The sequence below is a fragment of the Oenanthe melanoleuca genome, chromosome 17 (genome assembly GCF_029582105.1).
Source record: "Oenanthe melanoleuca isolate GR-GAL-2019-014 chromosome 17, OMel1.0, whole genome shotgun sequence".
Classification (NCBI taxonomy): Eukaryota; Metazoa; Chordata; class Aves; order Passeriformes; family Muscicapidae; genus Oenanthe; species Oenanthe melanoleuca.
Window position 1 is genome coordinate 2504806 of NC_079350.1, and position 20466 is coordinate 2525271.

A 20466-nucleotide genomic window follows, 5' to 3' on the forward strand; every position below is an offset into this window, starting at 1 on the left:
TGTCCCAGACTCTTGGATCTGCAGGGTGACTCTTCCCTTCCTCGTGTGCTCCTTGCTCCTCTTCCCGTTTGAGGGAGCCCCATGTTCCCCCAAGGCTGGTCCTGCTTTGCTGTGATGGGTTCCTGTCTCCAGATGGGTTTTGTCCCTGTCCTGCACCGCTGGGGATGGACACGGGTGCTGTGCCCTCCCAGCCTCTGCTTCAGCTGCAGGATTCTGAGCAAGCTGCACTTCGAGGTGAGCACAGCCCCAAGCACAGCCTGTGTGACTGACCTGTGGCTGGGCTCTGCAGGGGACTGTTGGCTTTGGCTCTGGGTTTCTTTGGGCAGTGATCCCCCATTTTCCCATTTTCCCATTCCTGTTTTCCCATTCCCATTTTCCTGTTTTCCCGTATTCCCGTACTCCTATTTTCCCATTTTCCCATTCCTGTTTTCCCGTTTTCCCACCTTCCCACTTTTACATTTTCCCATTTCCCTTTCCCTTTTCCCCGTTTTCCCTTTCCCATTTTCCCATATTCCCATTTTTCCTTTCCCTTTTCCCCCTTTTCCCTTTCCCATTTTCCCATATTCCCATTTTTCCTTTCCCTTTTTCCCATTTTCCGTTTTTCCCATTTTCCCTTTTTCCCATTCCCATTTTCCCTTTCCCATTTTCCCATTTTCCCTTTTCCCTTTTTCCCATATTCCCGTTTTCCCATATTCCCATTTTCTCATTCCCGTTTTCCCATTCCCACTTTCCCATTTTCCCTTTTTCCCATTTTCCCTTTCCCATTTTCCCATATTCCCATTTTTCCCATTTTCCCTTTTTCCCATTTTCCCTTTCCATTTTCCCTTTTTCCCTTTTTCCCATATTCCCATTTTTCCTTTCCCTTTTTCCCATTTTCCCTTTTTCCCTTTTTCCCATATTCCCGTTTTCCCTTTTTCCCATTTTCCCTTTTTCCCGTTTTTCCTTTCCCATTTTCCCATATTCCCATTTTTCCTTTCCCATTTTCTCATTTTCCCTTTTTCCCATTTTCCCTTTCCCTTTTTCCCATTTTGCCATATTCCCATTTTCCCATATTCCCATTTTTCCGTTCCCATTTTCCCTTTTTCCCATTTTCCCATATTCCCATTTTTCCCATTTTCCCTTTTTCCCATTTTCCCATATTCCCATTTTTCCTTTTTCCCTTTTTCCCATTTTCCCTTTTTCCCTTTTCCCTTTCCCTTTCCCATTTTGCCATATTCCCGTTTTTCCCGTTTTCTCATTCCCGTTTTCCCACTTTCCCGCTCCCATCCCCGGGCTGTGGGCGCTCCGGGAGGAGCCGTGCTCGGGGGCTGGGCTGGGTTTGGATCAGACACTCCTGCAGCCCCCGAGCAGCCGGGCGTGGCTCTGTGGATCCAGCTCCTCCAGGAGCTGCTGTGCCATTCCCGATGTGCCACCAGTGACTGTGAGCAAAGCCATCACTTTCCTGGAGCTTTGCTGCCACGTGGATTTGGTAGGGAGGTGGATTTTCCAAATGTCCCGAGTGCTGCTCCAGCCCTCTGTGAGCAGTGTCAGTGTCCCTGTGCTCCAGGAGCAGCTGGAGAATATAAAACCCACGGTGGTTTTGTGGCATCTCCCCGGTGGCAGAGGCTGTCAGGAAAAAGGTCTCCTCTGTCTAGGAGAGAGGAATATTTCTGGGGAGCAGGTGGTGAAGGTGTTTAGCAAATGTCAGCTTGAGACCTTGCCATCCTGTGGGCAGGAGTGACATTGCTGACAAAGGTGTTATCCTGCCAGAAAGCAGCAAAAATCCCCAGTGAAATGTTTACGAGCGAGGAGGGCTTTGCCAGAAATGGGTGTTTTTCCACCAGGGAGCCCCAGGGAGCCGTGGGAACCCTGCCCCAGCTCTCATCACTGTCACCCACAGCATGAGCAGCAGGTGAGCCCCTCTCCTTGGTTCTGACCCAGAGCCATCTGATTTGAGAGTGGCCTTTTCACTGATGCACGGTGCTGCTGTGTAGGTGAGCAGACAGCAGTTTGAACAGAAAAGGGTCCTGCAGATGGGTACCAAATACAGCTTTTCAAAGGTAAAACACTGCCCAAAACTCCTTTCAGACAAACTCTGCCTGTGGTGGCATTGCAGAGATCAAGAGGAACTCCTTTGCCCAGTGTCCAGTATCTGTGTGAAGTGCATAATTGCATCTGAGCTGAGAGCTCCATATGGGAGTATTGTTTGAAAATTTTCTCATTTAATGAAATGGGTGGTAATTGGCTCTTAGAAGAGAGTTTAATTGGAATAATTGGCATGGGCACATGTGTGTTAATTTAGTTTGGTGTTTCTAATGCACAGTCACGGTGTTTGCTCAAGGACAGAAGTGGGTATTAGGTTGTGTCCATATTTCTCAGCAAGAAGTTGCAGCTGGGCTCTGGGAAGGCATTTATTAGAGGAAGCTGTTTAGTTACTGTTCTTGGAGTTGGATTTTGGAGATGGATTTGCTTCATTACAGTTTGATGCAGTCACACCCACGCTGCTTAGAGTTGAAGCCTTTCCTGACCCTTCAGTTCCCACTCCAGATCACTTGGGGTTGGTTTCCCTGCTCATCTGGAGCAGCTCCAGCTCCTTGGCACAGGGACATTCCTGTCACACCTGTGCAGGAGTGTGCTCCTCATGAGCCAGCCCACAAGGAAGGGGAGGCTCATGCTCTCTCCCCAGCCCTTCATCCCTGCTGCTCTGAAGTCTCTCAAGACCCATCAGTTCCAGGTCAGTAAATCAGCACCATGAGGTTTTTCTGCCTGGAAAAAGATGTGACAGTCTCTTTCCAGCGTGGAGATGTCTCAGGCTGTCACCTCAGAGCTGCTGTTCAGGGACTGCCACGGGCTGGAGGCTCTGCTGCAGGAGCTGCTGCTCTGTGGGGTCACTGGGAGTGTGAGATGGTGACACAAGCCCATTACAGCTCCTCAGCCTCTTCCAGAGCTGTAGTTTAACAATTTTTTCCTTTTCATCTTCCTCCAAAATGCTTTTAAAGCTCGGTATTGTCACTTTGTTTGGATTCTTCCCACACTGTAACTGCACTTAGAACTGCCCAGTGCTGATGGGGAGATTTATTGCCAGCAGCTATTGTGCAAAAATTGAGAGGAAAAACAATTTCTAGGCAGCTCTTGTTACAGCCTTTAATGGGAACTGTTTCTTTTGCTCTAAGAACTTGTAAATGGTTTTAGTGCAGGATGCTGTGCTCTGTGCCTCAGAAATGTTCATCCTTGCAGGGTTCAGTCTCTGCTTGCAGACATGTGCTGACCCCACTGCGCATGCACGAGTGAGAGTTCAAAAAAAACCACAAAAAACTCTGACAAAGAGCAAAGCTTGGGTCTCAGACCCCAGGGAGGGAGTGAGGGTGTGAGGTTATTAACCTCTGGTGCTCTAGGCACCAACTTTGTCAGGTTATCTTAAATAAGCAAAGCAGTTAATAGTTGCTAAAAGATTATTTATTACAAAGCACATCAGTCTTAAAAGCAATGGCAAAAACAATTGGCAAAAAAGCACAAGAGCAAATGGCAAGGAGCACAAACTCTCCCCAATACATATTCTTATAGGATCTTCCCAACAAGCTAAGACACAAACTCAGACCACCACTCCTTAACCTGTTAGAATTCCAGTTTCTTAGCACACCAGGTTACCTATAGAACTATGCATACAATCTGTCTTGTTCTTCTGAAAAATGTCAGCAATATTCTTGCTATAGCTCTGTTATGTCTAAACTCTGTCTACAGTTAAGATCCTGGAGCTTCTGCTGAAGATATCAGTGTGTTTCAGCCTTCACTAGAACTCACACTGCTACTCTGGCATTTCAAACCTTTCACTTACTAAAAGCACTAGAGCTCACACTAAAACTTACTGACTTACTTATCCTAAAACTTAAACTTGCACCTCTGCCTTATGTGTGAGTGGCTCAATGCACTCCAACCCATCCACAGGCTTTAATTCAATCCCTGCACTCTGATTTCTCCCTGAAGAATCCAGAGACCCCTGACTCACTGACTCCAACAGAGGGGAATGGGGATGGGGATTTCAGCAGGAGGGAAAGAAGGGATGTTCCTCTCTGTAGAGAGGAGCTGTGAGAGGCTGAGATGAGAGGCTGGATGAGCCTGTGCCCTTTCCCAGAGCTGTGTTTGTTGTGCTGGTGGAATCCCCGTTCTCTTTCAAAGGAGGATGATTCACAGCAGACACACACCGGGTGCTGCTGTCCCTGCACGGCTTAGGGAGCACAGGAGAGCACCAGGATCCACTCTGGAACCTCTTGGCTGCTTTCCTGAGAAACTTTGGAGAGCTGGAACAATCACCCAAACTTTTAAAGCCCTTCCCCCCCCTTAAGCTTTTTTTGCTCTGTTTCCCATAGGCAGATTTTAGGGAGAGAAAGGGTTACAGCAGAACATGCTGGTGAAGATATTAATCATGATATAATTCAATTTTAATTCCATTAGACACCTTTAGTGAACAGTGAGTTTCTCACTTGGTTTAATCGACTCTTTTCCAGATGATGAAGCTGCAAGGTCTGGCACTTGTTACAAATGTCTGTTTATTAAACTGCCTTTCGTCCTAAAAGCCTGGCCAGGATGGATATAAATGGAGAGGATGATGTTTGCAGCTCAGTCTTTAAGGAGACACTGTGTAAAAAACTGCTGCCTTCTCTTTTTCTTTTTTTTTTGGTGCCTTTATGTTAGAGATGAGAACAGGGCAAGGCATTTTCTTTTTCTGTGCTTTTTACTGTAAATGTTCGAGGCAGCCAAGATCTGTGAAACAGCATTTGCTGTCACACCAGCTGCTGGGGTGGATGTTCCCTTTCCAACATTTGGTCATGGCAGTTGAATCAAAAGCTGGTGAGCAGATAAGGGCAATGGGGGATAAAAATTTAAAATCCTTTTGTGGTTTAACTCACCTTTGGCTCCTGCCCTGGCTCAGCAGGCAGCTCTGACAGGCTGAGGCTCCTCTGGGGAGAATTCCAGGGGTTTTGTGCAAAACTTCCTGCAGCCTCTTCCCTCAGGGACACAGTTTCACATATCCTTGCCTTTTCCTTTTAATGCCTCAGGGCTGACCCCTGGTTTTGGCTGGATGTGGAAAGAGAGAACACTTTTGTCACATCCATGACAGCACCTGTGTGACTGGGTCACTGCAATCCCCTGGCTGCAGGTGAGTCTGACTCTGAGCACATCCCCTGGCTGCAGAGCAGCAGAACCCCCACACAGAACTCACAGCTACAGCAGGATGTTGATGGGTAAGCAAATTTTTCCTCATTGAAGTTAAAATAAGCAACGTTCTTGGAGATCAATGGTCTGGCACAACCCCCTGTTCTAGTCCTTCCCACACAGCCTGATGAGGCTGTCACAGACTCCATGGAGTTCATGCCTCATTTCTGCAGCATGCTGTGAATTCCTCTTTATGGGGACTTGCCATTTTCTCTGTCTTATATAATGGATTACAAAAAGAATGCTGAGAGAAATGAAAAAATGTATGGGAATTGGTACCTGGCATCATCCAGCGACCCTGGGGAGGGAAGAAATTGTTATTACCATTGACAAATAAGTGCTGAGGGAGAGTCCCAAAGCCAGAATTTCTTCTTTGAATGTCAATCATTTTTCTTGGGTTTTTTTTTTTTTTTACAAGTTTTATGGAAGTTTTTAGATGCTAAAATTCTCCACATTTTTCAGCAGAAACTCTTAGCACCATTTAATAAGCAGATACTGCTCTGCATCACATTACAACTTCAATAGTTTAAAAGTAAAGCTGCTGCAAGAACATCAGGGGAAAAAAAAAAAAAGCTTGGAGCCCTTTAAAACTGCAGAGTGGGAATCACTCTGGCATTTTGAAAGTGGCTGTGAAATCTCTTCTGAGCTCTGGCAGGCTCGGAGGTGTTTGCAGCAGCGAGGGAGCTGCGGTGCCTCTCCATCCCGAGCAGCCCCGGCTCCCCCAGGCACTTTGCTGCCGGGCACGAAACCAAATTCCAGAAGGGAGCACGAGGCTCCTCTCAGCTCCTGCTGCCTTTTCACATCCCCTGGATGTGGAGAAGCCGGGGTGAATCCCGGGGAGCAGGGTGGGACGGGGGCTGTGGCTGCTGCCTGCGCTGCCCTTGGTCGCTGAGGATGCCCGGAGCATCCCTGCCCTCCTCCAGGTGCTGGCTCGGCTCCAAGGGGCACATCCCGGCCTGGAAAGGACCCGCGGGGCTCAGGCCATGGGGGAGGCTGGAGGGTCATTAAGGAATCGCCTTAATTCTGCCACACGAGGTGGATTTACAGCTCCTCCTGCCCCCTCCTCCTGCGGGCACCGCCAGCGGCATTTCCAAGGTGTTTTCAGACTCGGGAAGGCGCTGCACGGATGCTGAAAGCCACAGACATTTACGGTGCAAAGATCATTGCTGCTGGGAGGCAGCAAACAGCAGCTGCTGGCAGGGGAGGGCGGTGCTGGGGCTGGGGGAGCCCGGAGCCTCCCCTGCTCCTGCTGGGGTTCGGGTGCTGCCCTGCCGCATCCTCTGCTCCTCCTGGCTGGGTTTGGGTGCTGCCCTGTCACCTTTTCTACTCCTGGCTGGGTTTGGGTGCTGCCCTGCCACCCCCAGCTCCTCCTGGCTGATTTTAGGTGCTGCCCTGTCACCTCTTTAGCCCCTCCTGGCTGGCTTTGGGTGCTGTCCTGCCACCTCCAGCTCCTCCTGGCAGGGTTTAGATGCTGCCCTGTCACCTCCTCTACTCCTGCCTGGGTTTGGGTGCTGCCCTGTCACCTCCTCTACTCCTGTCTAGTTTTGGGTGCTCCCCTGCCACCTCCAGCTCCTCCCAGCTGGGTTTGGATGCTCCCCTGCCACCTCCTCAACTGGGTTTGGATGCTCCCCTGTCACATCCTAAGACCCTCCTGGCTGGTTTTGGATCCTCAGCCTCTCCCGGCTGATTTTGGATCATGAGCCCCTCCTGTCTGGTTTTGGATGCTGCCCTGCCACCTCCAGCCCCTCCCGGCTGGTTTTGGATGCTGCCCTGCCACCTCCAGCCCCTCCCGGCTGGTTTTGGATGCTCCCCTGCCACCTCCAGCCCCTCCCGGCTGGTTTTGGACGCTGCCCTGCCAGCCCCCCGCTCAGCCGGGCTGACTCACGCCCGGGAGCGCTGCCCGGCCCCGGCCCCGGTCCCGGCTCCGCCCGGGGGAGGACCCGCCGCCGCTCTCATTAAATCTTGGGAAGCGGAGGGTGACCCCGTTATGTACTCACCTGGAAAAGTGACTTGGCCGTGCCTCGTTACTGTGCTCTGCCCGGAGACTTTTCATGCTTCCCTTGCAGATATATATTTAGATTTTACCCGAGGGCTTTTAATTTCCTCGCTGGCTTGAGCAGCTGCGACAGGTACACGCTTACCTTGGCTTTCTCCTCCAGCCATTTTAACCTGCCATCGGCTTTGTCGAGGAGCAGGGAGGGATTGGGAGTCACTGAAGGCCTCAGGGTCTCACTGCTCTGCTTGTGAACCTGTCAAATGCACCCAGGAGTGGCTTTGTGGGGAGAATTGCTCAGCAGCTGCTCGGCCGTGCTCTATTCCTCCTTCTCCCTGCTGAGCAGTCCCGAGCTGCCACCGCGGGTTGGCAGTTTTCACGCTGGTCGCTGATGAGCCACACTTGGAGAGGTAAAAACGGCTTTGCAAAGGCTGCGCTGACAGTTCTGGGATTCAGCGCCAGAGCCGCGTTACATAAGGGCTGCTCCGGCCCCGGGGACCTGCCCTCCCTGCTCCCCCCGGCCAAAAAAGAGAGGTTTTGTTTGGGGATCCCCTCCACCCTCTGCAGCGAGCAGGAGCAGCCTCGTGGCTCTGGCTGGGAGGGACATTCCAGGGCACTGCTCCTCTTACTGGGCAGTTTTGGAGTTCTGGGTCCTCTCTTCTAAGCCCTAACATTTGGAAGTTTTTAACATTTGGGATGTTAGTGCAGAGGACACGGAAGAGAAATCAAAAGCTCTTCTGCTATCAGCCTGTCCCCCTCCAGGCTCACAGCCTGCCTGCAGGCTCTGAATGTGTTTTCTTACTTTACATAATTTTCCCATCTCTCTCCATCAGCCCAGCTCTTCAAAAGCTTCCTTCTGTTTCCAGCTCTCTTGCAGTTGTTAAATCTGCTCTTCTCTGTGCTTTCCAAAGTGTTCTTCCTTCCCTGAAACTCCCCTGCTCCAGTTTGCTGGAGAAGGCTCCCAAACTCTGCCGAGGAGTCGCTGGGCGATGCAGGAGCTGCTGCCGGGTGCTGTCTGGTTGTGCTGCCTGCTTCAGCTGCCAGGGCTAAATCGGGAAAGTGAGGGAAGAAAACACAGGCAGCGAATTGCTGAATTTCTGCCTGTGTCATGCAAATCTTCCTGGTGCTGCTGTGGCCTCACTTGGCCGAAGGTTTCTGCAGATGTGTGATGGTGTCAGTGAATGTCGGTGTTCCCCTGCTCCAGGCTCTCTCCTGGTGGGTCTGTTTGGATTGCCAGGATGCCAAGGAGCCCCCAGAAGTGCAGTGGGGATGGAGCAGCCCCAGGCCCACCCAAATCCTGGGGGTGAGTCCCCTCCAAGGGTGGCTGTGGCTGAGACCCCGGAATGGAGAGAGGGAATTTGGTGCCACTGTGATTTTGGCAGGAACACTCAGCCCAACTGCTGGCCCAGCCAGATGCTGTGATGACAGAAATCCCTGCAGTTTGTGAACTTTTCCTGAAATGCTTTTAATGACAGTTTAATAACAACACTTAGTGCTCAGTACAGAGCTTCTCACCCCTGGAACCGAAATGCTTTTGTGAGAAGGGTAAGGACCATTATCCCCCGAGCTGGCAGGGGGGAGTGGCTGCTTTTATTTGTGAGCCTAATTATAACAAGTGCAATTAATCAACTTTTCATACGAATGGTGTTGCTTTTTAAAGACAAAAGTCAGAAAGGAGTCCTAGAGAGCTCGAAGTGGTGCAGATCCATCTGATGGCTTCTTGTTCCATCTGATGGGGAACTCGTCAGAGCCTGTGGTGCAAGGGCATTAACCCTGCCAGGCAGTGAGGAGGGAGCAGAAAGGTGAGGCAAGGCAGGGCACAGTGTGAGTTTACTGGTGCCTGTTGCCTGCTGAGTGGGTGTTTCTGAAAGCTGCTGCTGCCCCAGCCCTGCTGTGTGTTATTCCCTCTGCCCTTCCCCTCTCCAGCTGCTCAAAGTTTGGGAATTGGGGAAAAAGCTTGGGAAAAACTTCCCATTGCTTGGGAATATTCTCCCACCTCCTGAGTGTTCTCTGATTCTTGGTGCACTCCGTGTAGTGCATTGAGAATTTCCATTGAAATAATTGCTCTAGTCATTGATTAATTTCTTAGCAGGAGGTCTCAGAGAGGCCACAACCTCTTCCTGTGAAATCACTGAGTTTGGGGCTTTTTTCCCCTCCTCTCTGCCCTGCTCTACATCCCCCTGGTGCATCCTGGCCTGCAGGGGAGAGGGCAGGTTCTTGTGCTGAGCCCAGGGAGGTGGGGGCTGCTTTGGGCTGGGGGCTCTTGGTGTGGCAGTAATGGGCAGTGAGCACAGCTGGGAGAGTCCCTGAGATGCTTTTTGTGCTGCCCTGCTGCTCACAGCCCATTACCTGATGGATTCACCTCCAAAATCCTGGGAAATCCTCCCATTATGCTGGGCACTCAGCTGCTGAGGGGCTCTGCTTGCAGGAGTGGGGAAGGCAGGACCCACCTTCCTTATATATATATATAAAGGAAATTTTGGCTTGAATTCAATTTTACAATTGAAATGATGGTTCTAGAAGTGGTCCTGATTTGTGTTTATGAAGAATTTAGCTGATAATTTGAGAAATATAAACTAAAAATATATTACAGTTTGGTTTGAAGGGAAAGCTAAAATACTGATAATAAATCTGTGAGACATAAATCTGCAAGCTTTTTTAAAATAGAAGTTTAAAACTTATTAATTTATATTGAGGGCATTGCAAATACTTAGAAGTTGGGTTTTTAAAAATAATTAACTATAGAAAAATAGGAGGCAGGACATGTTTGTGAGTGCTTTGAATTGCAAAGTGCACCCTGAGCTGCCCCAGCCCCACCTGGATCAGCCCCAGCTCACCTGGATTCCCCTCTCTGGGAGTGGCAGGTGGGACTCATCCTCCACCCCAGCTTTCTGCAGCCCCTCAGGAAGGATTTGATCCTCTGAATGTTTTAAATTTCACTTTTGACAGAGCCCTGCTGGCTCTCCCAGCAGTGCTGAGCTCCTGCTCCCATGCCAGGGAGGACCTTCCTCTCCAGCTAATGGAAAGAAAATGGAGAGAAGTTTTTTTAATTGACTCAGGGTCAATAGATAAAAGTATTTCCTGAGCACTTTTATTAATAAATATCTGCATCCTTGCAGGGTTCCAGTCACTGCTGTATATCCTGATGTCTCCAGTCTGAGTTAATCAATGTATTGCTGGTGTGTGTTTGGCTGTTAAAGGAACTGGAGCTCTTTGAGTTAACTCCCTAACTGGTGGATAGGCAAAAATCCTGGCAGGAGGACCTGTGTTGTTAGGAAAGAGTTCCTTGGGGCACTCTAGAGCAGGATGTGCTGTTGGGGGGCAGTGGGGGGTCCTGGCTGTCCCAGGGGCTCTGGGGTGTCCTTGCACCAGGTCCCTGTGCGTGGGAGCAGCTCTGGCACTGCACAGACATGGCAAGGCCAAGTTCTACACAGGGAAAGAGGATGGAGCACCAACGTTTTTTATTTTCTTTTCTTTTTGGCAAATTTATTATTTTCATTGAGGCAAATGTCAGAGGAAAAAACATTCTGGTGAGGAAGCAGAAGCTCCTTTTTCTGTGATTTTAGCTTCCCGTTGGGATAGAGAACGACTAGTAAATAGAGAAAAAAAAATCAAATCCTTAGATTTCCTCAGAGACATGGACATTTCCAGGCAGCTCTGTGCAGAGGGATGTTTCAGCTGGTGTTTTTTGTACCTTGGCTGCAGGATCCTCGGTGGGATGGGGGGTGGTTTTTACAGGGCTCTGCCTCAGGCTTGGCATCCTCCAAACATTGGCAGCTTTTGCAAAGCAATTTTGCAGAGTGCTGGTGACAATGTCGGGCATTCCCTGGCGACTCGGGGGCAGAGCTGGTGCGTGAGCAACTCGTGAAAAACACTTCAGCAAGAGGCTGAGCCAGGCAGCTTTTTGCATTTGTCTGAGTACTAGTGGCCCTCTGAAGTTTATTGAGCTGATAATGTCATGCTGTGACATTTGTTGGGGTCCTGAAATACGGGAGGTGTTTGTGGCAGTAATAAATTACCTGGGATCTTGTTTTTCCTTGCTGTTATTAAATAAAGGCAGGTCAGGCTTGCTCTGCAAAGGCACAGAAACACAGAGGGGCCGTGCAGGGAAAGGTGATTTTCCTCGAGCTGCTTGCCAAGTGTGTCCAGGGGTTCCTGGAGGGATAATAATGAGCATTAATGGCTTTTCAGTCCCTGGAGTTAACACTTTAATTGTATGAGCACAGCCCTCCTTAGAGCAGCAGCTCTGATAATGTCTCTTGTGAGACTCTGGCTGCTCATGAGCACAAGCTCTTCTTCCAAAATGTGTTTTCCCACCCAGGTTACTCTTTGTTGGTCTGGAATGATCTTTGCTGAGCTGATGCATTTTTGAGATTTTTAAATACATTAACCTGGCTTTCCTGGAGGAGGTCTTGCAAACTAACACCCTTGGGTTGTGTCTCAACTGAGCAGGTTTGTTTGCCAGAAAATGGGAAAAAACTCAACCCCTTCCTGTATCATCAACTACTTCTAATGGACAGGGTGATGCTTTATTATTAATAAGTTGGATATGTGAGTAAAGGGAGTTTTGGCAGTCAGGACTGAAAGCAGCCTGGATGAAAGAGAAAATATTTAACAATGCAGTTGCTGTGGATTCAATTAAGAGCAATGAGGAATCTGCTCCTTTCTTAATCTTATTTTCTGAAATATTATTACCCCTGCAACTGCTGCTCAGCAATTCCCAGCCCTCTCTGCAGCCCCCGGCACAGCAGTGGTCTCTGCATAATGTAGATGCTGAAATGAGAAATCAGCACTTTGTAATGGGCTCTCAAACTAAAATTAAACATCCATTTCCTGGCTTGCAGTCAGATGCTTGGCATTCAGCTGGCCCAGGAAGTGTTTCTGGACCAGAGGAATTCTTAGCTGGGCTTTGATGTTCCCAGGTTGTGTTGTGTTGGTTTTGCCCCCCTGGATTCCCTCGGAGCAGGTGCTGTACAAACAAGGTGCTGGATGTGGAGCTGGCTGCCGTGTCCCCAGGGCAGGATCGCAGGGGATGTGTCCCTGCAGGGCTGGCTCAGGTGACACAGCCACGGCTCTTTCTAGGAACAGGCTGTTCCCAGCCAGAGGCAGCGTCCTGGGTGCTCTGGGCTGCCTCTGCTCCGAGCTCCTGCTCCTCTCCTCCTCCCTCTGCCCTTTCTGACTCAGCAGCAGTCGGGGCTGGGAGGGGAGAGGCTGCTCTGGGTCTTTAGGTGAAGTGGGGAACACATTGCACTGCTGAGAGAGGAATATTTTCCTGACAGCAGCAGAGCTCAGGGCAGGGCTGAGCGCTCTGAGCACTCTGAGCTGGACTCACACATGTTCTGTGAGCTCTTTTCTCCCCCAGGAGGGACTCTGACCCTCAGCCCTGGTTGCAGTTTCTGGTGACCTGGTGTCAGATCATTCCTCTCTCTGGTTTTCCTGTCTTGGTTTGTGTTTGAGCTCTTGACAGAAGAGGAGACTTCATGGAGAGGCTTCTTGGGCAGGCTCTGATTTCCTCAAGGGGCTCTTTGATGTGCTTTTTGTCACCTTCTGCACAGCACAAGGATGACAGGAGAGTTTATATTTTCTGTTCAAATTCCCCAGGTCTTTCCCTAATCCCTCTTCTGTGCCTGCTGCTGTGTGAGGGCATTAGTGCTGAGATGAATAACTTAAGGCTAAACCCCTTTTCACCTCTAATCTCAAGCCTAAAATTAATGTTCTTCTGCAATTAGGAATACACTAGAATGTAGAATTCATCCAAAAAGAGACACCTGATTGCCCCATGGCTCTGTCCAGGAGGATTTATCAGGGCACACTCCAGCCCAGAGGGCTGACATTGTATTTGGTGTTTGAAGACAGCACCCTGAAGTAAAGACATGTGGAGCAATAAGTTGAGGAGTCTGAATCAAACCATGGAGCAGAAAGGGATGACTTGGGTGGAAAATGAATGTATTGAGCTAATGAATCATTTCGAGGCAAAACAAGAAATTAAATGTACTCTGAAAGCTGGCACATTAAGGAAAGGGCTGTGGGTTTTTATCCATTTTGCATTTCAAAATGCTGAAACAAAGGACGTCGGATGGTGAAACCCCATTAAGAAATAATGCTGTGAGCAGGGAAACCAGGATTTGGTTAACAGGAAACAGGGACTTTGCTTCTCCTCCCAGAGCAGATGGGGCTGAGCCATGGGGCACATGAGGGTCGGGTACCGGGGGAAGAGGGCAGAGCTCAGCCTGACAGCTCCTGGCAGGGGAGAGGAAGGGAAGGAGCAGAACTGGCACAGGATGGAAATTCTGGGTGCTGTGACAGCCTGGCAGGGGCAGGGAGCTGTGCCAAAGGGAATTGTCAGCCTTTCATTCCCAAAAGGAAATACTTTGGATCCCAGAATTCCCATTCCAGGGCAGCTCCTGCCCTGCTCTCCCAGCCAGCTGCAGGTCCCAGGCTGTGGGGAGACCCTTCCACAGTACATTGACTTTTTGTACAAAAACATTTAAAGAAATCCTGTGGTGGAGCCTGATTATTCCCATTGGTTTAGGCCATCAGTGAATTTGTTGTTTATTGCGGGCTGCAGTGGGGCTGGCGCGGCAGGGCCGGTGACCATCAGTGAATATATTGTTTATTTGCAGGCTGCAGTGGGGCTGGCACGGCAGGGCCGGGTGACCATCAGTGAATATATTGTTTATTTGCAGGCTGCAGTGGGGCTGGCACGGCAGGGCCGGTGACCATCAGTGAATATATTGTTTATTGCGGGCTGCAGTGGGGCTGGCACGGCAGGGCCGGTGACCATCAGTGAATTTGTTGTTTATTGCGGGCTGCAGTGGGGCTGGAGCGGCAGGGCCGGTGACCATCAGTGAATATATTGTTTATTTGCAGGCTGCAGTGGGGCTGGCGCGGCAGGGCCGGTGACCATCAGTGAATATATTGTTTATTGCGGGCTGCAGTGGGGCTGGCGCGGCAGGGCCGGTGACCATCAGTGAATATATTGTTTATTGCGGGCTGCAGTGGGGCTGGCGCGGCAGGGCCGGTGACCATCAGTGAATTTGTTGTTTATTGCGGGCTGCAGTGGGGCTGGCACGGCAGGGCCGGTGACCATCAGTGAATATATTGTTTATTGCGGGCTGCAGTGGGGCTGGCGCGGCAGGGCCGGTGACGGGGACACGCGGCTGGCGGTGACACTGCTGTCCGTGGTGCTGAGCCCCGGCCCCACCCGGCTGTGCCACCTTCCTGATGGTTTTTATTCCTGGCTGCCATCAAGCACGAGCAGGAGCAGCTCTGGACTGGCGGCATTCCCAAAGTAAGGAAGGGCACACCATCCTTTACCCCCGTTCCTTTCCCATCCCACCTGTGCACTCAGGTGTTGCCTGCAGCTCAGCTCCCCCCTGGCCTCGGTGAATCCCCTTTTCTGTTTGATGTCTTGAGAAATCGATGCCAGCAGTGCGAGGAGCAGCTTTTGCTGTCAGCTGCAGAGGGAAGCGTGGGTCGGTCTGGGGCAGGTGAGGTGCACCTGCCTGGCCAGGTGAGCAGGAGTGAGCCCTGCTGGCTCGGGGGGAGCAGCAGCCAGTCCCTCCCTGCTCGGTTCACAGCAGGTGCCTTTAGGAGGGGACTGAGCTCTGTGCTTTGTGTCTGAGGGAGCCAAACCTGCTGAGTCTGTTCCCTGGCACGCACTCCTCTCGCTGCTCTGTACACAGAGGAATAAGATAAAATAGCTTCCTCCTCCTCATGTTGCTACTGAAAAACAGCGAAGGGGAAAAAAATAATCCTTCAGCCCCTGCCCTGCCTGTGATAAGAGCAATGCAATCCTTCTTTTGACGGAGTCAGGCAAGGCAATTTCATTATTTAGCAAACAAAGCCCTTTCAGAGGTTTCTGCATTGTGGATGTTTTCTCGGCGGTTTTGCACCAAATTTGTTGCAGCAGCAAGGCCGGAGAGTTTGCCTCGACTCCCCTCACTACCAAAATAAATGAACAGGGCAGGATTGTTCCACTGAGCAGCCCTGACTGGGGAGAGGAGAAGAAGGAAGGAGATGGTACGTGCCGACAGCTCTGAACTGATTGCAGTGAGGATTGCTATGTATGAGAGAGTTCAGGGGGGAAACAGGAGGAAGTCACAGAGGCAGCCAAGGCTCGCAGGATGGCAAGAGCCAAGCTGAAGAATTCCCCTTCAGAGAGCAATTCCCACGTCAAAACTGTCCCACCAGCCACGACGGAAGATGTCCACGGGGTGAGCCCCTTGTTACCGTCTCGGAGGATGGGATCCATGGGGAGTGATGTCGGACAAAGGTATTGCAGGACTGCAGTGCTGCGTGGGGAGGCCGGGTGGGGGAGGCAGCACCTTTTATCTTTTAAATGAGAGGGGAAAGGATCAGTGCCTCCACGGGCTGGAGGGGTGGTGGATGGAATCCTTCGTTAAAGAGCCACGGCAGCTCCAAAGTTGTGTTATGAAATAGGCAGCTGGAGCAGAAGGAAATCAGGTCCTTTAAATTTTTTATAGGTGCTTCTCCATTCTTTCTTACATGCCTAAAGCATGTCTGAATGGCAGCCTGAGACCGTGGGGCTGCCACACAGCACTGTTAACTTGCACTGCACCTTCCCTGTGCAGTATAAACCCCAGGCTCATTTACACTGCTAACGCACTGTGCATGAGCACCATGTTTGCGTGGCAGGAGAGATGCTCGGTCCCCCCATCTGAGCAATAATTTATTTGTAACTGCAATAAAAAAAAAAAAAAAAAAAAAAGCTGCCGTAGGAAATGCTGCAGCCTTCCTGCAAGCACACAGCTGAGTGTAGGGCGAGGAAGGAGCTGTTTGGGAGCTGTTTTTCAGGAGGATGAGAAGGCTGTGCGCTGCACTGGGATTTCAGTGATTCAGAAGGAGCCGGGTCCCCTAGTTACGATGAGGATGCAGATGTCACTAATTCAGTTCTTGTTCTGTTCGTTCCATTTTCTGTTCCATCCTTTTCCACCATCTACCCATCCTTCCAGCCCATCCATGCTGCCTCACCTGTGACTGTGTACTGTATGTCTTCTAGGATGCAAATTTGGTGCAAACGAGCACGGTAGGAAAGCTCCTGCTCAGGGGGAATTTGACTTGTTTGGCTTTAGACTGGAGCGAATTAATGCCTCAGCTTCTGCCTCTTGGCATGTCTGGGGGAGGTGGCCCAGGGCCAGGAGCAGCAGCTGTGGTGCCCGCTGGGGAAGCCGGGGAGGGAGCGTGTGCCGGGAGCGCCGGCGCGGCTGCTGCCGGTGCCGAGCCGTGCCCGCCTCGTGCTCCGGTCTCCAGGGCTGGGAGCAGAGTCCTGGCACACCGGGGAAGTGTCCCTGGCGCTCCAGATGGCCCCAGAGCGGGGCTGTGGTGAGCAAACTCTGGGAGCTGCCTCTGGCTCTGCCAGGCGAGGCTCGCCCGTGAGGAATGGGCACCGTGGGGGTGCAGAGGGTTAAATCCCTGCAGGTGCCGTGCTCTCAATGTTTTGGCAGTCTGGGTTTGCTCCCAGTGCTGCTCAGGCTGTTTGTGGTCTGGTTTTGTGCCTTGCTTTGCAAAAAAGGCACCAAAGCTGGACCTGAATCTCTGTGGGCAAAGCCTTTGGGGCAAGGCTGCTTCCTCTGTGTGCTCTTTCCATTCTGGTGCTGTCCCTCAGGATAGGGTCAGTGGTCAAGCCTGATGTGTAGGGGCCAGAAAAATGCAGCTGGAGATTGATACAAACTCATCCCCCTGCTCAGCAGTGATTAAACACACAAGAGGGGCTTCTCCTCTCTGGCACCCAGGGGCTTGGTGGATTCCTGCCCAAGTCCAGGCAGGCAGACCTCCACCCAGGGCTGATCCTCCTTGTCTTTTGTGGGAGCACAGCATAAAGTAGGGATGCTGCAAGGCACCGCTGGATCTGGAGGGCAGCAGTTCCAAAAATCACATCCCTAGGTTGTTTTGGTGGACCCTCGAGAGAGGTAACCCAGGGCTGTACAAAGCCCCAGTTCCCTGGGTTTCACTGGAATTTTAAGTGCTTTGCAGCAATCCTGTTGTAAGAGAGCGCTGCTGTGAGGTGGAGAAGTTGGTGGAACACTCTGACAGCCCCGTGAGTGTCTGGATTCCCCACTGCCAGCACCTCCTCCCAACAATGAGTTGGCAATTAGGGTTGAGATTTCTGCACTTCTCTTCACTGCTGCAACAAAGGCAGGGAGATTAGTTTGGAAGTGGTGAACAGCGAGTTTGAGATGCTTTGTGTCTCTCAAAGCCAGACTCACCGAGTTAGCAGTGACAATTGTCCCTGGGAGCTGGGGGTGAATTTCCAGGTGATGGTGGAAGGAGATGTGTGTTACAGGGTGATCTCAGGATGCAAATGACTCCTCCTGATGATTGAAGCCAGGGAAATTTATTCTCACCTACTTTATTTACCTCCTTACTCTGAATCATTGCAGCATCTCAAAGCTTTTAGGGGTTCCCAGTCAAAACAGGAGGAAAGGATTTGAATTCGTCTGAGGGAAAACCACCCCAGAGCTTGGGAGTAAAAAGGGGAATTCAGGACTGCCCCTGGGCATCCAGGACAGAGATATTTTCCTGTGTCTGGTGACCTGCAGATGGGATGGGACCAGCCCAGGCTGGGAGTTTCCTCCTCCACAGAGGTTTTAGTTCTTTCTGCTGCCAGGGGTTGCTGTGAGCTGGGGATGGAGCTGGCAGCCTCCTGGCCGTGCCAGGGAGGGCAGGCTCAGCTGCAGACCAGCTGCCTGGGCACTGAGGCTCCCCTGGCACCAGGTGAGAGTGACTGGAATCGGTCAGGACAGGCTGAGTCTTTTCCCTGCAAGCCAGGCTTTTCCTGAGGCAGATTTGTCCCTTGTGCTGGGGGGGATTGGAAAGGGAAAGGTGTGAAGGGAAGCAGAGCTCACGGAGCACTGTGTGTTTGGGAAGGAGCTGCTGGCAGGAGGCAGGACATGCAAACATCTGTTTGGATCCCATTTCACGGTGATCTCCCTGCAGCACCCGAGATGTGGCTCTAAAAACACAAAGCAAGGTTTTTACAAGATAACCATGTCCTGTTTGTGCTGCTCTGCTGGAAGCAGGGGAAGCTCTGAGCACTGCCTGTCCTGGGGCACACTGAGGCTCTGGGGGGATTGCAAACATTCCTGTTTGGAGTCTGCTTTGGATGTCAGGTCCTGGCAGGGCTCTGCGTCCCCTCCCTGCCCCCCTCACCTCCTCTGGCTGTGTTTGTTGAGCTGCTGGTAACAGAATTGTGAACTGCTGAGGTTTGGGAGGAAGATTAGCATTGCAGAAGAGCTGGGCTTGGAGAGGACCTGCAGGGCTCTGCTCCAAAGCTGGACTGGCTTTAAAGTTCTCCCAGCTGGCTCAGGACCAGCCCTGCTGAGTTTTGAACATCTCACTGGACATTTCTCAGCTTCTTTGGGTGCTGGGTTTGATCATTCTCAGGGTGAATAATTTTTCCCTTTCTGCATCTTGTACCTGTTCCCTCTTGTCCTTTCTCTGTGTGTCCCAGAGGAGCTGCTCCTTTTCTGTTGGGCAGTCCAAGGCAGCATCTGGATCCTTCCCTCCCTTTCTCTCCTGCTCACTCCCACCCCCCACAGCCTTGCCTCGTCTCTCAGTTTGAGATATTTTTGGCAGGAATAAATGGGACTCTGCTTCAGCCCTGTTACAGTCAACAAGGTGGCTGGAGTCTCCTCAGTGGGAAAGAGCAGAACTCTGCTAGGCTGAGTTTAATGCAGGGTTCTTGGAGGTAAAGCACCGCAGAGAGTGAGGAATTCACCCCAATGTGTCTGAAAATAGAATTTCTGACTGATGGATGTGTGTTCCCCCCAGGGGCAGTTCGGTATTAACAAACAGGACTGCTAAATGTGGGGTTTTTGCCTGACACAAATGAAGCACAGGAAGGTCCAGTCTGGTCAATGAAACCACTGCAGCCCCTGAGTCCTTGCAGGAGCTCTGCAGGTGATGCTCTCCCTAGGACACAATTCCCTGCTGAACCATTGCGGAATTCCCTCCTGCTGGGACAAGGAGTCAATTTATTTATTTTTAACATTTCCTTAACAAAAGCTTTTTTTCCAGCAAAGGCCTTTCAGAGCCCTCTCTCTGCCCTCAGCAAATGCCATGAGCTGGTTTGCTGCCTCAGCTGTGGGTGAGGAGGTTTTGTGCAGCAGAAATGCTGTTCCAGGAACATTCCCTGTGTGGGGTTTGCCCAGCCCTGCCCTGCTCCAGCCTCGGGTTCTGCTGCTTGTCTCCTGGCTGGGGATGAGGGTTTGTAGCAGAAATCTGAGCAGGGCTGAGGCTGGAGGTGTCAGGATGGTCTGTGCCAGAGCTGTGCCCTGCCCTGCTGTCTCTGAGCTGGGGCCATCAGTGACACTGAGGGAGGGCAGGACCAGCACTCTGCTTTGTGGAGAGGGCTTGAAGGAGAATCTGAGGGATCCAACAGGTTTTACTTATGAAACATTTTGGTTTTGTTGTGCTTTGCAGTGCTGGGCTGGGATGTGGTTTTGGGGGTATCTCTGAGCAGGGGGCACTGGGGCTTGCTGGCAGTGCTGGTCTCTGCCCACCCTGGGGCATCTCCCAGCCCTGCACCCATCACCTCTGCTGCCAGCCTTGGCTGTGCTTCCCTTGGGCTGTTGTGTGTCAGGCCAGGGAGGTGGCACTGCTCAGGCTTCTGGGCATTCCCCTGGGAGGTTCTCAGGGCAGGATCACTGCAGGAGTAGGGCAGGGAGCTCAGGGGATGGGCATGCAGGGATCCTGATGATCAGGACACCATCCCAGACCAGGAGCTGCCATCCCTCACACTGAGCAGAGCCATTCACCAGCATAGCAGCGATTCCACCGTGGCTGCAGAGCTGGGCTTGAGCCTGGCTGCTTCTTTTCCTTGCCCCAGAGCTGCTGGAACTGCCCCAAACTGCTGGAAAGGCCCTGAGCTCAGCTCATCTCCTGGTTTTGGTGCAGGGCCAGCACTGACCTGCCCATGTCCCACCCAGGGCTCAGCCCTGAGCTCCCTCCAGCTTCCCAAGGGTTTCTGGCTGCTCCTGTGGTCCCATCTCCCAAGCCCCAAGCACTCTGGCAATGTTTGCCCTGGGGGCACAGGTGATGCCACCCCTGAGCTGTGCTGGGGTTTGGGGGTGCTGAGCTCTCCTCCCAGGCTCCTGGGAGCTGCCAGCTCCGTGGGGATCTCGGTGCCCTACATAGCCCTGACAGGCAGACACGATCCTCACCCGAGGATGCACGCTCTGCACTCACACTTGAGCTTCTGCTCTGGTTATTTTAGGATCCTCCTTGCCATCAGGTCCCATCAGGGCACGGGGATCAGC

General features: G+C 51.5%; 1 protein-coding gene across 2 annotated transcripts in view; it reads left to right on the forward strand.

Moving 5' to 3' along the window:
* KCNT1 (potassium sodium-activated channel subfamily T member 1) overlaps positions 1 to 20466 on the forward strand; it is an 81913-nt gene that overhangs the window by 23307 nt on the left and 38140 nt on the right. Inside the window, exon 1 of one of the 2 annotated variants that reach the window (XM_056505359.1) lies at positions 15238 to 15461. The exons of the other annotated variant lie outside the window; for it this stretch is intronic. Within the exon in view, the coding sequence (XP_056361334.1) occupies positions 15313 to 15461 (149 nt within the window). The 5' untranslated portion in view covers positions 15238 to 15312. Of the gene's footprint in view, positions 1 to 15237; positions 15462 to 20466 lie in introns of those variants that run through there. 2 annotated transcript variants of the gene reach the window in all.